The sequence below is a fragment of the Ranitomeya variabilis genome, chromosome 7 (assembly GCF_051348905.1).
Source record: "Ranitomeya variabilis isolate aRanVar5 chromosome 7, aRanVar5.hap1, whole genome shotgun sequence".
Taxonomy (NCBI): Eukaryota; Metazoa; Chordata; class Amphibia; order Anura; family Dendrobatidae; genus Ranitomeya; species Ranitomeya variabilis.
In genome coordinates this window covers 30,568,344-30,584,909 of record NC_135238.1, presented here as the reverse complement: position 1 = coordinate 30,584,909, position 16,566 = coordinate 30,568,344, and the positions used below count along the sequence as shown (strand labels likewise).

The window sequence follows — 16,566 nt, the reverse complement described above, 5'->3', positions numbered from 1 at the left end:
TAATATTCCGCTCAAAGTCACTCCCTGGCTAACAGACCCTAACTACGTAGATGCCTTCGGACTTTGGGATTCCCTGCCTAATGTCACAATCTCTCACTTTCTGTCCAAACAGATTCAATACACTGACAATTGGCCGTCTAACGCAACTAAACAACCCTCCAACCTTCTTCAGAAAAACCACATTAGACATATCATGTCGAAACTCAAATTAATCGAGAAACAACCCCCGGACTGGTTATGGCTAGAATTTCTGATTAGGCTGAAATCGCCAATCACCAGGTTGGTTTCTAAGTTATACGCTAATCTTTTAAAATCCCCAAATCAATTTAAGCCACTTTATCTCTCTTCCTGGGAGACAGAATTAAAAATTACACTATCCCCCCGAGAAACTAAACAGGTACTTGCCAACTCCCACGGGTTTTCTAGATGTATCTTATTACAAGAGAACACATTTAAAATTCTTTCTAGGTGGTACAGAACCCCAGAGCGACTTTTCCACTTTGGACTAAGGGACTCCCCATTATGCTGGAGATGCTCCCAATCTACGGGGACTCTTCTGCATATCTTTTGGTCCTGCCCGGAACTAGCACAATTCTGGACTGACATCAATAAATCTCTACACAACATGGGTCTAATGTCACGAGACCTGACTCCCCAGGATGTATTGCTTTCCCTCCCTTCCACAACTTTTAATCCAGGGAAACACGAGCTGCTCCCCATACCAGTTGCAGCTGCCAAACATTTGATTTCTACACACTGGAGGCAATCAGTTTCCCCAACACTGAAAGAATGGACCTCAAAAGGTCCAAGACTTATTTTGTCTGGAAGAACTTTCTAGCTGGGAATCTCGTTCACACGAGAAGTTTCATAACTCTTGGCTTCCCTGGATTGAATTTTCACAACATTCAGGCGGTTTTGGCCGCCCCTTCCCATGACCCCCCCCCCCCCCCCATGAACCCATTTTCACTTGTATAGACACTCATTGCAATAAATGACTTCTCCCCCCCCCCCCCTCCCTCTCTACTCCCCGGGGTTCTATGATGCCTCGCCGTGGCCGTGCCCACCACCTTGGCTATCCTGCCTTTTTGACTGACTTACCTTCTATATGAGCCTCATGTCCTTCCTCACTTCCAGAAGTGAATAAAATGCTTGCGAAAACTTCCTACCGTCACACCCTATGGCCTTTACTTACTCTATATGTTTAATAATCCAATTTTAGGCTATCTTTTCTAGGCCTGAACCAGTCTGATTTATGTTTTTTATGCTCATTTGTCTACTTCAAGCTATATTTGCACTGAACTCCTGTTGCTTTCAGTGTTCCATGTCTCTCTTGTACCTATATATAATAGAGATGTACTTGTGAGCATAAATGTTTTGATATTTTGATTATGTTACTTGAAAATTTAAATAAAGAATTTAAAAAAAAAAGAAACCCTTTATAGAAATACTAGATGGAGGCCGGATGCTATCACGTTGGGAGGGCGGTAATGTCACGATGGGGCAGGCTTTGCAGCGTTGAGAATCTCTCCCCCCCCCCCCCCCCCCCATGTGCTCACCCACCTATCCACTCTCTTTCCCCAGGTGCTGACTTCTCCCGTCTGTGCTCTCTTCTTTGACCTGTCTACCACATGTGCTATCCCCCCCGTCTCTCTCCTTCCTCTGCTGTGTTCTCCCCTCAAAGACAATACTGACATTACATCAGGAGATCGCAGAGGATACATTTTGTGAGGTAAGATATTGTTTAAAAACAGTCAGTGAAATATTTTACCTCACAAAATGAATCCTCTGTGATCCCCTGCTGTAATGTCAGTATTGTCTTTTGCTTCCTCCCCTGCCCAGAAGATGTGGTATGCTCCGTACACGGTCAGACAGACTATTTTTAAAATGAACATTTGGTTAGTGGGAAAACCCCTTTAATGTGACCGGCTTCCTCTGCCTGTCGATACGTTGTGCATCTGCCACCGGGATCAGCCGAATGATTCACTGCGCCTGAGCGTAATTCGTGCAGGCGCCGTAAATCAGACCGCCGCCATCTTTGTGCAGACAGATAGTGGCGGTCACATTACCCCTCGCCGTTCTCGTTTTTCCCTCCCCTCCTTCCTGGAGCCATAACTTTTTTTATTTTTCCATCAATATGGCCATGTGAGAACTTGTTATTTGCGGGACGAGTTGTAATATTGAAAGACATCATTGGTTTTACCATGTTGTGTACTAGAAAACGGGAAAAAAAATCCAAGTGCGGTGAAATTGCAAAAAAAAAAGTGCAATCCCACGCTTGTTTTTTGTTTAGCTTTTTTGCTAGGTTCACTAAATGCTAAATCTGACCTGCTATTATGATTCTCCAGGTCATTACGAGTTTATAGACATCAAACATGTCTAGGTTATTTTTTTTTAAGTGGTGAAAAAAAATTCCAAAGTTTGCTAAAGAAAGAAAAAAAATAAATAAATAAATAGCGCCATTTTCCGATACCCCTAGTGTCTCCATTTTTTTGTGATCTGGGGTCGGGTGAGGGCTTATTTTTTGTGCACCGAGCTGACGTTTTTAATTATACCATTTTGGTGTAGATATGTTCTTTTGATCGCCCGATATTGTATTTTAATGCAATGTCGCGGCAACAAAAAAAACAAAAACGTAATTCTGGCATTTCGAATTTTTTTTTCTCGCTATGTCGTTTTGCAATCAAGTTAATCCTTTTACTTATTGATAGATCGGGTGATTCTGAAAGCGGCGCTACCCAATATGTTTGATTTTTCTTATTGTTTTATTTTGAATGGGGTGAAAAGGGGGGTGATTTAATTTTTTTAAAATGTTCTTAATATTTTTAAAACTATTTTTCTTTAAGTTTTGGCATGCTTCAATAGTCTCCATGGGAGGCTAGAAGCTGGCACAACTCGATTGGCTCTGCTACTTAGAGGCGATGCTCAGATCACCTCTATGTAGCAGAATTACTGCATTGCTATGAGCGACGACCACAGGGTGGTGCTCATAGCAATCCGGCATCAACAACCATAGAGGTCTCAAGGTGACCTCTGGTCTCGTTATGCCGACGCACCGCTGACCTCCGGTCACGTGTCGGGGGTTAGCGCTGCACATAGTTCCAGCCCGATGTCCGGAAAAGCGCGTTAAATGACGCTGTCAGAGTTTGACAGCAGCATTTAACTAGCCCTACTTTAGTTGGGCCCAACTTTTTGGCGAGCCACTGGGCGGATTGGAGACTTTCAGTAAGGGTGTTGTCTGACAAACGAAATTGTTCCTGGTGCCGGCTCTCCACTTCAGCATTTGTTTCGCCATAGGCAGATCTCCCTCAAGCCCTCTGTCAGTGACATGTGTGGAGGGGGCTGGCTAACCGGCTCCATTCAATAGCTGAGCCAAACCCACCCTCCTCCCTATCATGGCTGATGCAGAAAATGGAAGGAGCAGTCACAGCTAATAACTGAGGTCCACAACCAGCCGCCTTCATACAGGTCACAGACACAGGGGGGCGCTCTGTCTGTACAGAATGAATGTGGCGGCGAAGAGTCAACACCAAGAGAAAGGGGTCTGATATAGTTTATCAAATCTGTGCCGATCGTCCTTTATCAGTTCATTTTGTTATACATTAATAGTTTTCTTCCAGTCAGAGAACCCCGTCAAGATCATACAAGTCACCAAATTAAGAGACTTCAGTTGCTTTTAACCCAAAATCTGCCATCTACTTACCAACTATGTTGATATCATTATGCAAGAGGATACAAGTTGTCCAGTATTAGAAAAACATGGTCATCTTCTGTAAAAAAAAACAGCGCCACCTGTGTCCTACGGGATGTGTGTGGTATTGCAGCTCTGCATCATTTATAGATTTGGGCTGCAGATGGGTGGCGCTGGTTTGGACAGAAGGAGATATGCTTTTCTAATCCTTAACAACCCATTTAACTAAGAATCAGCGATTGTTCCCTGCCCAGCCGTCATGTGGTCCTGTCTGCCGGGACTTGGACATCTTCCATATTAGGATATTAAATACAATAAATTCCAATTTACCTGTTCAAACAGTTGATGCTGAGCGAGGTATCCCCTGCGGGCCGGGTCCTGGGAGCAGACAGCAATGAGTCAGAGCAATTACAGCACAGACCAGTCACACATTTATTATTGCATTTGGTCCGGGGTTTGTCTTGGAGGGTTTTTAATAGAAATAAAAGCTTAATGGGGATTGTCCATCACTACGAAAACCCCTTCTTTATCTAAATGTTTGGCCCCGATAAAATATAAAAGCTTATACTCACCTCCGGTGCTGGCGCCGATCCAGTGATGTCAGCACTCGCGGTCCTGGAGCTTTCGTCCGGCTGTTGTGACACGTGGTGTCCGGCGAACAATCAGCGCTGGCATCACTTTCTCCACCTTCGCGCAGATTGAACATGAAGTCAGATCAGCTGCAGCGCATTCTTCCGCTTCATACTCAATTCGACAGAAGGCGGGGACAGCGACGCCAGAGCCGATTGGCCACCGGACACCACGTGTCACAACAGCGGGACGTACGCTCCGGAACCGTGAGTGCAGAAACCGCTGGAACGGCACTGGCACAGGAGGCGAGTATAAGTGTTTTTATTTTCTCAGGGCCAAACATTTAGATCAAGAAGGGGATGTTCTAAGTAATGGACAACCCCTTTAAGGCTACATTCCCATGATGAGCTTTTTGGTGAGTTTTTGATGTTGCGTTATGTCTGCACCCATTAAGCAATATAGGTTAGTGGGAACGTAGTCTAACCTCTTCATAACCAGGCAATATTTACGTATTTGGTATTTTTTACTCCCCTTCTTCCAAGAGTTTTTTTTTTATTTTTTTCTGTCAATAAGGGACAGGTTGTTTTGCAGGAAGAGATATAGTTTTGTTCACTATACAATAAACAAGAAAAAACAAATCAAAATGCGGCAAAACAGTACAAAAATAATTTAAAAAGGGGAAAAAAAAAACCAAAACACCCTATCCTGGATCCTCACGGATCTCACATCCAGCCTGTATTACTGGGAGGGAAACTCCCACACGAGAAAAACCTGAAACCTGTACAAAGCTGCAAACTGAATTTAAGGAGGTCTGAAAATTAAAAATAGTGGGAGTAACAAAGTGCTGCAGAAAAATAGGAATAATCCATGGCATCCTTACAAAACATTGTAGAACTTTTAAAGTTGTTATATATATATATATATATATATATATATATATATATTTATTCATTCAACTCTATAGCAGATCGGTACTGTATAATATTGATTATTTACACTTTTTTGTTTTTCCTTCTAGCCATCTTCCTTCTGTTGTGTTGAGTGCGGGTCCTACCAAGTCACATTTTTTTTTTCTCTCTGGTTTTCTGCAGTCTAGTCTTTGATATTGCATAACTAGGGGGTAGTGTTGAGCATTCCGATACCGCAAGTATCAGGTATCGGCCGATACTTGCGGGTATCGGAATTCCGATACCGAGATCCGATACTTTTGTGGTATCGGTATCGAAACAACATTAATGTAAAAATGTGTAAAAGAGAGAATTAAAATAAAAAATATTGCTATACTCACCTCTCCGACGCAGCCTGCACCTTACCGAGGGAAGCGGCAGCGTTTTTTGTTTAAAATTTGCGCGTTTACTTCCTTACGTGAAGTCCCGGCTTGTGATTGGTCGCGTGCCGCCCATGTGGCGGCGACGCAACCAATCACAGCAAGCCGTGACGTAATTTCAGGTCATTCAGTATTTTAAAATTACGCTCCGGCTTTGTGATTGGTTGCGTCGCAGTCACATGGGCGACGCAACCAATCACAGCAAGCCGTGACGTAATTTCAGGTCCTTAAGGATTTTAAAATTACGTCCCGGCTTTGTCATTGGTTGCGTCGCAGTCACATGGGCGACGCAACCAATCACAAGCCGTGACGTCACGGGAGGCTGGACACGTGCGCATTTTAAAATGTGCGCGTGTCCAGCCTCCCGTGACGTCCCGGCTTGTGATTGGTTGCGTCGCGGTCAACCAATCACAAGCCGGGAGGCTGGACACGCGCGCATTTTAAAATGCGCACGTGTCCAGCCTCCCGTGACGTCACGGCTTGTGATTGGTTGCGTCGCCCATGTGACTGCGACGCAACCAATCACAAAGCCGGAGCGTAATTTTAAAATACTGAATGACCTGAAATGACGTCACGGCTTGCTGTGATTGGTTGCGTCGCCGCCACATGGGCGGCACGCGACCAATCACAAGCCGGGACTTCACGTAAGGAAAGAAAAGCGCAAATTTTAAGCAAACAACGCTGCCGGTTCCCTCGGTGAGGTCCAGGCTGCGTCGGAGAGGTGAGTATAGCAATATTTTTTATTTTAATTCTTTCTTTTACACATTAATATGGATCCCAGGGCCTGAAGGAGAGTTTCCTCTCCTTCAGACCCTGGGAACCATCAGGAATACCGTCCGATACTTGAGTCCCATTGACTTGTATTGGTATCGGGTATCGGTATCGGATTGGATCCGATACTTTGCCGGTATCGGCCGATACTTTCCGATACCGATACTTTCAAGTATCGGACGGTATCGCTCAACACAACTAGGGGGTAATACAGAAGTTGGATGCCCCCCAAGTCAGAGACTCGCTGTATTGTTACCAATGAACCTGACACCTGGATTTTTCAGCAGCCCTTTGTTATTGCCACCTCTTACTTTTTAATTATCTTTGGACCTAACTGCAGCATCCTCCAGCTGACCGGCTTAGGCCATGTTCACACATTGCATATGTTTTATATTTTATTTTTTAATGCAAATTTTAAGCAGCATTTTACAGTACCAGCAAAAGCTATGAGATTTCAGAAATCTCATGCACACACTTTTTTTTTTCCCTAACTGAATTGGAAAACTGCTGCATGTCACTTCTTTCAGCGTTTTATCATAGAAAGAAATGAGTAAGGCTACGTTCACATTAGCGTTGTGCGCCGCTGCGTCGCCGCATGCGTCATACACCCCTATATTTAACATGGGGGCGCATGGACATGTGTTGCATTTACGTTTTGTGACGCATGTGTCGCTGCGGCGCACGCGTCAGGGCGCAGAGGACACAGCAAGTTGCATTTTTTGTGCATCCAAAATCAAGCAAAAAAAGGATGCATGCGTCACAAAACGCTGCGTTGTGCATGCGTTTACATTTGCATTGTGCGCCGCAGCGTCGGCGACGCAACGCACAACGCAAATGTAAACGCATGCACACCGCAGCGTTTTGTGACGCATGCGTCCTTTTTTTGCTTGATTTTGGACGCACAAAAAATGCAACTTGCTGCGTCCTCTGCGCCCTGACGCGTGCGCCGCAGTGACGCATGCGTCACAAAACGCAAGTGCAACGCATGTCCATGCGCCCTCATGTTAAATATAGGGGCGCATGACGCATGCATCGCCGCAGCGGCGCCCGACGCTGTGTCGCACAACGCTAATGTGAACGTAGCCTTAGTGCAAAAGCGCAGAAAAAAAAAAAAACACACCACACCAGGTTTTGCTGTGTTTCTAGTGCAAAAATCTAAGGAAGTTGCATCAAATTTTGGGGGGATGCAGTAAACTTAGTCAGCATAGACAGGAGATGTAAAAAAAAAAAAAACAGCAAAACCTGCTTTTTGTAAGATGATTCTATACTGCCAAGAAAGCAGGTTTTGCCTGCAGGAAAAATGCAACATGTGAACATAGCCGGAGATGGGAACAGCTGCAGCTGACTTTTCTATAGCCACATCTGTACCTCTAGGACACTGCTTGTCCATATATGTAGGACACGTCCTGCATCTACGGTTCTGCACTATGGTGCACCCTGCGTTCTCCTTTTCTAGTGAGAATTAATGAAATAATGAAGATTGTAGATTTGAAACTTAATAAAACTGCATTAACAAAAGGTTAAGGCTATGTGCCCACACTGCAGATTCTGCTGCGGAATTTTCCGCAGCGGATTTGCTAAATCCACAGTGAAAAACCGCTGCAGATTTCACTGCGGATTTTATTGCGGTTCTTTTTGCGGTTTCCACCAGCAGATTTCTATTGGCCCAGGTAGAAACCTGCAGTGGAATCCGCACAAAGAATTGACATGCTGCGGAAAATAAACTGCGGCGTTTCCGCACGGCTTTTTCCGCAGCATGTGCACTGCGGATTTTGTTTCCCATAGGTTTACATTGTACTGTAAACTCATGGGAAACTGCTGCAGATCCGCAGCTGAAAAAACGCTGCGGATCCGCAGCAAAATCTGCAGCGTGTGAACATAGCCTAAATAAGACTAAACTCCTTTTCAGGAGCGGTAAATGGATAACGGTGTCCTATCCTCAGGATAGACCAGCAATAGCAAAGGCCAAGAAAAGTCAAGGCTTTAACCAGAGCTTTACCAGCAGCCCTACATGTCCTTCTGGTGATGGATCAGGGCCAGTAGCCGGTCAGTATATGATGGATCACACTTATAAGCTCTGTTACCTACCTGACCCAGAATATAGTTATCGATGAATTCATTGACAGTCATCAAGCTCTGCGACCATTCTGCGTCAGTGTATCTGGATCCCAGCTCCACAGGTACAGTCCGACAACCAGCCACCTTCTGGATGTACTCTATGCTGTGTGGGTAAAAAAAAAAAACACAATAAAAGAGCCAGATTTCTACTGATGCAGCCTATCATTAGGTTTACCATTATTTTATTCAGTATTTTTATGCAAATGCTGCCAGGAAAAAAAAAAAAAAAAAAGCCTGCGAGCCCTGCTTTCCCCGCACACAGAATGATTGACACCTCTACCTGAACACCGTCAACAAGTGTGGGCAAGGAAAGCAGGACTCACAGGCCCATTTTGTTGTACTATTTACTGCGACCCATGAGTGTTTTTTTGTATATTGTATTTGCGTGGAGAGCAGTAATTATTTACCATATTAACTATTATCATTTAGGACATTTTGATAGCTTTTTACTACTTTTTTTTTGTTTGTTTTTTTAACCCCTTCACGACATGTGCCATACTAATACTGCGCATGTCATGTCTCCCTTTTGATGTGGGCTCTGGCGCTGAGCCTACTTCAAAGCGGCGACATGTCAGCGGTTTTGTACAGCTGACATGTGCGTGCAATAGCGGCGAGTGGAATCGTGATCCACCAGCTGATATTATCCAGTTAAATGCAGCTGTCAAACGCCGACAGGAGCATTTAACTAGCGCTTCTGCCCATCGGGCCAGAAATACGTGCACCGCTGACCCTCGTCACGTGATCGGGGGTCAGCAATGTGTCGGCATAGTAACCAGAGGTCCACTTGAGACCTCTATGGTTGTTGGTGCCGGATTGCTGTGAGCGCCACCCTGTGGTCGGCGCTCATAGCAATGCAGTAATTCAGCTACATAGGAGCGATCTGAGCATCGCCTCTATGTAGCAGAGCCGATCGAGTTGTGCCAGCTTCTAGCCTCCCATGGAGGCTATTGAAGCATGGCAAAAGTACAATAGAAAATGTTTAAAAAATATATGAAAAAATATATATATATATATAAAAAGTTAAGGTTCGAAAAATAGATTTTTATTTGAAATAATTTTCTTCTTCAAACTTTGCTTTCGTCATAGAATGCTCCCTTTGCAGCAATTCCAGCATTGCAGACCTTTGGCATTCTAGCAGTTAATTTGCTGAGGTAATCTGGAGAAATTTCACCCCATTCTTCCAGAAGCCCCTCCCACAAGTTGGTTTGGCTTGATGGGCACTTTTTGCACCATACGGTCAAGCTGCTCCCATAACAGTTCAATGGGGCTGAGATCTGTTGACTGTGCTGGCCGCTCCATTACAGATAGAATACCAGTTGCCTGCTTCTTCCCTAAATAGTTCTTGCATAATTTGGAGGTGTGATTTGGGTCGTTGTCCTGTTGTAGGATGAAATTGGCTCCAATCAAGCGCTGTCCACAGGGTAAGGCATGGCGTTGTAAAATGGAGTGATAGCCTTCCTTATTCAAAATCCCTTTTACCTTGTACAAATCTCCCACTTTACCAGCACCAAAGCAACCCCAGACCATCACATTACCTCCACCATGCTTGACAGATGGCGTCAGGGACTCTTCCAGCATCTTTTCAGTTGTTCTGCATCTCCATAACACTTTTTTTCCAATCTTCCTCTGTCCAATGTCTGTGTTCTTTTGCCCATATTAATCTTTTCCTTTTATTAGCCAGTCTCAGATATGGCTTTTTCTTTGCCACTCTGCCCTGAAAGCCAGCATCCCGGAGTCGCCTCTTCACTGTAGACGATGACACTGGCGTTTTGTGTGTACTATTTAATGAAGCTGCCAGTTGACGACCTGTGAGGTGTCGATTTCTCAAACTACAGACTCTAATGTTCTTGTCTTGTTGGTCAGTTGTGCAGCGGGGCGTCCCACTTCTCTTTCTAGAGCCTGTTTCTGCTCTCCTCTGAAGGGAGTAGTACACACCGTTGTAGGAAATCTACAGTTTCTTGGCAATTTCTCGCATGAAATAGCCTTCAGTTCTAAGAAGAATAGACTGTCGAGTTTTACATGAAAGTTTTTTTTTTTTTTTTTTTAATGGCCATTTTGGGAGTTTAATGAAACCAACAAATGTAATGCTCCAGATTCTCAGCTAGCTCAAAGGAAGGTCAGGTTTATAGATTCTCTAATCAGCCAGTTTTCAGCTTTGCTAACATACTTGCACAAGGGTTTTCAAGGGTATTCTAACCATCCATTAGCTTTCTTACACAGTTAGCAAACACAAAGTACCATAAGAACACTGGAGTGATGGTTGTTGGAAATGGGCCTCTATACACCTATGAACATATTGCATTACAAACCAGACATTTGCAGCTAGAATAGTAATTTACCAAATTAACAATGTATAGTGTATTTCTGAATCATTTAATGTTGGCTTCATTGGAAAAAACTGTGCTTTACTTCAAAAATAAGGACATTTCTAAGTGACCCTAAACTTTTGAACGGTAGTGCGTGTGTGTGTATATGTATATATGTATATGTATATATATATATATATATATATATATATATATATATATATATATATATATATGTGTATGTATGTATGTATGTATGTATGTATGTATGTATGTATGTATGTATGTATATATATATATATATATATATATATATATATATATATATATATATATATATATATATATATATATATCTAATTGTCTAAGGGTTTTTCCGTCTGTCTGTCTGTCTGTCTGTCTGTCTGTCCTGGAAATCCCGCGTCTGATTGGTCGAGGCCGCCAGGCCTCGACCAATCAGCGACGGGCACAGTATCGACGTAGATGTCATAATGGTTGCCATGGCGACGATTATGTCATAAAGGTTGCCTCGACCAATCAGCGACGGGCACAGTCTGCCGCGGGGACATGCATATTCTAGAATACCCGATGCGTTAGAATCGGGCCACAGTCTAGTATATATATAATTGTCTAAGGGTTTTTCCGTCTGTCTGTCTTTCTGTCTTTCTGTCCTGGAAATCCCGCGTCTCTGATTGGTCGAGGCCGCTAGGCCTCGACCAATCAGCGACGGGCACAGCATGGCGACGATGATGTCATAATGGAAATCCCGCGTCTGATTGGTCGAGGCCGCCAGGCCTCGACCAATCAGCGACGGGCACAGTATCGACGTAGATGTCATAATGGTTGCCATGGCAACGATGATGTCATAAAGGTTGCCTCGACCAATCAGCGACGGGCACAGTCTGCCGCGAATTCTGGAATCATCATTGTCCATATACTACGGGGACATGCATATTCTAGAATACCCGATGCGTTAGAATCGGTCCACAATCTAGTATATATATAATTGTCTAAGGGTCACTTCCGTCTGTCTGTCTGTCACGGATATTCATTGGTTGCGGCCTCTGTCTGTCATGGAATCCAAGTCGCTGATTGGTCTCGAACCGCGTTATGCTGCGGGTAACTCACACCGTTACCGCCGCTATTAACCCTGTGTGACCAAGTTTTTACTATTGATGCTGCCTATGCAGCGTCAATTGTAAAAACATCTAATGGTAAAAATAATAATAAAAAAAAAAATCATTATATATTCACCTTTCCCGCTCCTCACGACGCTCCAGGCAGGTTCCGGTGAAAGGATGGTCTGCGAAAAGGACCTTGCCGTGACGTCACGGTCATGTGAGCGCGACACGGTCATGTGAGCGCGACACGGTCATGTGAGCGCGACACGGTCATGTGAGCGCGACACGGTCATGTGAGCGCGACACGGTCATGTGAGCGCGACACGGTCATGTGAGCGCGACACGGTCATGTGAGCGCGACACGGTCATGTGAGCGCGACACGGTCATGTGAGCGCGACACGGTCATGTGAGCGCGACACGGTCATGTGAGCGCGACACGGTCATGTGAGCGCGACGACATCACAGGTCCTGCGGGAGAAGCAGGCAACAGAACTACAAGGGTACCATCGGAAGGTGAGTATATGTTTATTTTTTAACCTGTCACATACGTGGCTGGGCAATATACTACGTGGCTCTGTGATGTATACTACGTAACTAGGCAATATGCTACGTCACTGGGCAATATACTACGTGGCTCTGTGCTGTATACTACGTGGCTGGGCAATATACTACGTGGCTCTGTGCTGTGTACTATGTCACTGGGCAATATACTACGTGGCTCTGTGCTGTATACTACGTTGCTGGGCAATATACTACGTCGCTGGGCAATATACTGCATGGCTCTGTGCTGTATACTACGTCGCTGGGCAATATACTACGTGGCTGTGCTGTATACTACGTCACTGGGCAATATACTACGTGGCTCTGTGCTGTATACTTCGTCACTGGTCAATATACTACGTCACTGGTCAATATACTATGTGGCTATGTGCTGTATACTACATCGCTGGGCAATATACTACGTCATAGGGCAAAATACTACGTGGCTCTGTGCTGTATACTATGTAACTGGGCAATATACTATGTGGCTCTGTGCTGTATACTACGTGGCTGGGCAATATACTACGTGGCTGGGCAATATACTACGTGGACATGCATATTCTAGAATACCCGATACGTTAGAATCGGGCCACCATCTAATATATCTATCTCTATCTATCTATATATTTTTTTTATTATTATTATTAATTATTATTTTTTTTTTTTAAGTAGTTTACTGTATAGGTTAATTATATTTTCATAGATCACTCTCGGTGATACCCAATACATATGAATTTTTAAAAACATTTTTTATCTATAACCACTTTATTTTTTAGTCCCTTTAAATCTGAAATAATTTGATGGTTTGTACTATACACATTGCAGTACACAGGGAGACTACTGGTCTCCTATGAAACCCCGCTGCAGACAGGGCTTCCTAGGAGGCTGAATATGGCATTGACAAAGGCTTTCAGGGGTGCGGGTAGAGTGAATGGAGGGTATGAGAGTCTGAACTATCACTCCACTCACGCAGATAGAAACCATTTAAACGTGACTTTCAGAAACTAATTGAGCATCTAAATGGTTAACAGCAGCATTTGGAGCAAGCTAGTCGACACCTGCCATGTACAGAGCACCTGCCTGCACCATTCACCCTGATGTACCATCTTACCTCCATTTCTTCATGCATGGCCAGTGATCGATGACTCCATCCAATATTACAGCTTTCTGGGGTATCAGGTAATTGTGCCTGAAGTGTTCTAGCGAGGGGCAGCGGACTGTAGGAATTGTAGTATCGGCACACAGGACCGGGGTGAGCGGACGGGCTATTTTCTGCACAGAGAAATAACCAAAAAGTTATTAAGCCACCATTTTCTATAGAACACACAATGGGCCTCATTTATTGCCCATAGCAACCAAAGCTCAGCTTTCATTTTTTTATTTTTTAAAAAGGTTTAGAAAAATCAAAGCTGATCTGTGATTGGCTGGTAGGAGCAACAAAGACGGTTTTAATTAACAAAGTACAAAATCTCACAAAGATGTCTGATCTCTAAGAGAAACTACCTCTGGGATTTGGCCGTTTGGTTCCACATCCACCGGATTCTCTGGAGTTTCTCTCAGACGCTTTTGTCTTCTGTGGGTCAGGACTGAAAGAGAGGAAGGAAATATCAGCAATGGACAAAACACACTAGGTGGCATAGTGCCGTCTATACAAGATGTTCAGCTGCTTGGACAAACTAGATTTTGGGGGCATCCAATTCAGATGAGGTTTAATGCGGAGTCATGTAAAGTTATGCACCTTGGCACTAATAATATGAGTATCACATGATCTGGGGGGGGGGGGGGTTTGGAGTGAAACTGAGGGATTCACTGGTAGAGAAGGATCTGGGTGTAGGGGGGAGTGAAACTAGGAGTCACTGGCAGAGAAGGATCTGTGTGTATTTGTCGATCACAGGCTATATAACTTGCAATGTCAGTCAGAAGTATATTCTCATGTATTAAAAAAGGGGTATGGACTCGCGGGACAGGATATTACAACTCTACTGGTGTTAGACTGATCGCACGCTTTTGCTGCACTTTTTCTGCAGGCAAAACATGATCTCTTGGCAGTGAAGAAGCTGCTTACAGAAGGCAGGTTTTGGTGTGTTTTTGATGCATTTTTGCTGCATATTACAGCTGTCATTTGTCTACAGTACATGTTAAATAAAGTTTGTTTTTGGTCAATAAAACTCACGGTTGTGTCTTTTTTGCACTATCGCGTTGTTTTCTATGGTGAACGAATTGAGATGCTACAGATTTTAAAAAAAAAACAAAGCCACAGCAATTTGCAATGCAGTAAGGACAAAAAAAAAGCAAGTATGCCCATGAGATTTCTGAAATCTCATAGCTTTCACTAGTACTCTAAAAAGCAGATTTTAATTTCCATTGAAAAATGCTGGAAAAAAAAAACTGATGTAAAAAAGCAATGAGTGAACATAGGCTTAAAGCGAACCTGCCAGCAGGATTTAACAAAGTACACTACAGGCACTATCAGGTTGCCGCTGTTAGGGCTCATACTCACTTGCGCAAAACTCGGATGAGTCTCGCATGTTAATACACGGCGCTGATGCCGGCACTCGGATCGGAGCGTGCGGCCACTTAGGAATACATGAAGCCGCACGCTCCGCTCCTCTGTGCCAGGTGCAGTGCGAGACTCATCCGAGTTTTGCGCAAGTGAGTATGAGCCATTGCACTGATTAAGAGGATACCTTGGGTGAAAAAAACCATCCTGTGGTTCTTGTGTAATCAGTGTTAGTAGCTTTCAGTTAATGAGATGCTCGTGCTCTGGGATGGGACTGTAGGCAGAGATTTATCTTCCTGCTCTAAGCCAGAGAAACCAAGGAAAGACCTGTCCACAGGCCGCCCCGAAGCACAAATATGTTCCTCATCATTGAGAGACTGTTTGTGCTTCGGGGCGGCCTGTGGACAGGTCTTTCCTTGGTTTCTCTGGCTTAGAGCAGGAAGATAACTCAAGTTGTAAAGGCTCCGACGTAGCTGTGGTCCTCCCTATGGACTACTATGTAAAAGGTTTGCCCTCCCAGGGATCCATATTGTAAGAGCGCCGGCTCAGGGACTTGTGTTCTTCAAAGAGAAAAGGGCTTCAGAGACGGGACAATCGATTATTAGGAACATTTCTTTACAAAGGCTTTCCCATCTGAGCAGGTACGGCATGCCGCTAGGTGCTTCCTACTGACTCCGCAGATCAATTACCTGTTGTAGACTTTGGGGGCCGCACAGAGTCCTTGGTGAGCGGATCCCCCAATATTTGGATTATTTTACTTATCACATTGTCCATGATCTCAGCTCCCAGGAGCAAGGACATGTCACACACCCGCAGAACCTTGTCCTTATCGAATACCAGCTCCCCACAATCCCCGACCACCTTAAACAGGCAGCCATAAGAATAGGCAATCCTCCAGTCCCGGGACACGTCCCTCCAGTTACGGCCATTCAGCTTCTCCCAGCTATAGTCCATAATCATCTCCCCCAGGTGCCCACATCGGGCCAGATCACATGTATAGACACAGGCTGCCGCCTCCTTCACACACATGACAATGGCCCCGTCCACCTCCGGGCCCAGCTGATGTGGAAACTCCTCGAGGCTAGGAGGGAATAGGGACCGGATCCGGGTCCACACTGAGCTCTGCATTTGCTCCTCTGAGTTTATCCTTCAATCCTGGGCAATATTCATTATCTCATACCGGTTCCACCAGATACATACTGGGTCCTGCTATCTACCCCTGTGAATAGAAAAAAAAAAAATATTCACCTATACAACATGTATGGCTCGTTACATCAACGCTTCCCTTTGTAACAAATCGCACAGTGGCGTCATAAAACGAATTGAATGGGGGGGGGGGGGGATGTATGGAGCGGGCTCAGGAGCTGAACCCGCTCCATACATTGTAGGTGCTCCGGGTACAGCAGCGACTGGAGCTGGTTCTGATCACTGCTGTTAAAAAGTAGTACAAGTGAGTAAATGATTGCAAGTATCTAAGAATTGAAGCAAAAAGTAATAACAATTGGAAAAAAAAAAAAAAAAAATCACCTCACTCTTCCCCCAGTGACAATAAAAATGAATAAATAAAACATGTTTGGCATCGCCAAGTTAAGAGAAGTCAGATCTATCAAAATATAAAAATAAT

General features: G+C 44.3%; 1 protein-coding gene across 2 annotated transcripts in view; it reads right to left on the bottom strand.

The window, feature by feature from the left end:
• LOC143785681 (lysine-specific demethylase 8-like) overlaps positions 1 to 16,566 on the bottom strand; it is a 28,866-nt gene that overhangs the window by 11,212 nt on the left and 1,088 nt on the right. For both annotated transcript variants that reach the window (XM_077274741.1, XM_077274742.1), the window contains 5 exons: positions 15,632 to 16,161; positions 13,946 to 14,028; positions 13,554 to 13,714; positions 8,445 to 8,577; positions 4,019 to 4,066 (listed from right to left, as the gene is read on the bottom strand). In XM_077274741.1, the coding sequence (XP_077130856.1) occupies positions 4,019 to 4,066; positions 8,445 to 8,577; positions 13,554 to 13,714; positions 13,946 to 14,028; positions 15,632 to 16,070 (864 nt within the window). In that variant the 5' untranslated portion in view covers positions 16,071 to 16,161. The remainder of the gene's footprint in view (positions 1 to 4,018; positions 4,067 to 8,444; positions 8,578 to 13,553; positions 13,715 to 13,945; positions 14,029 to 15,631; positions 16,162 to 16,566) is intronic.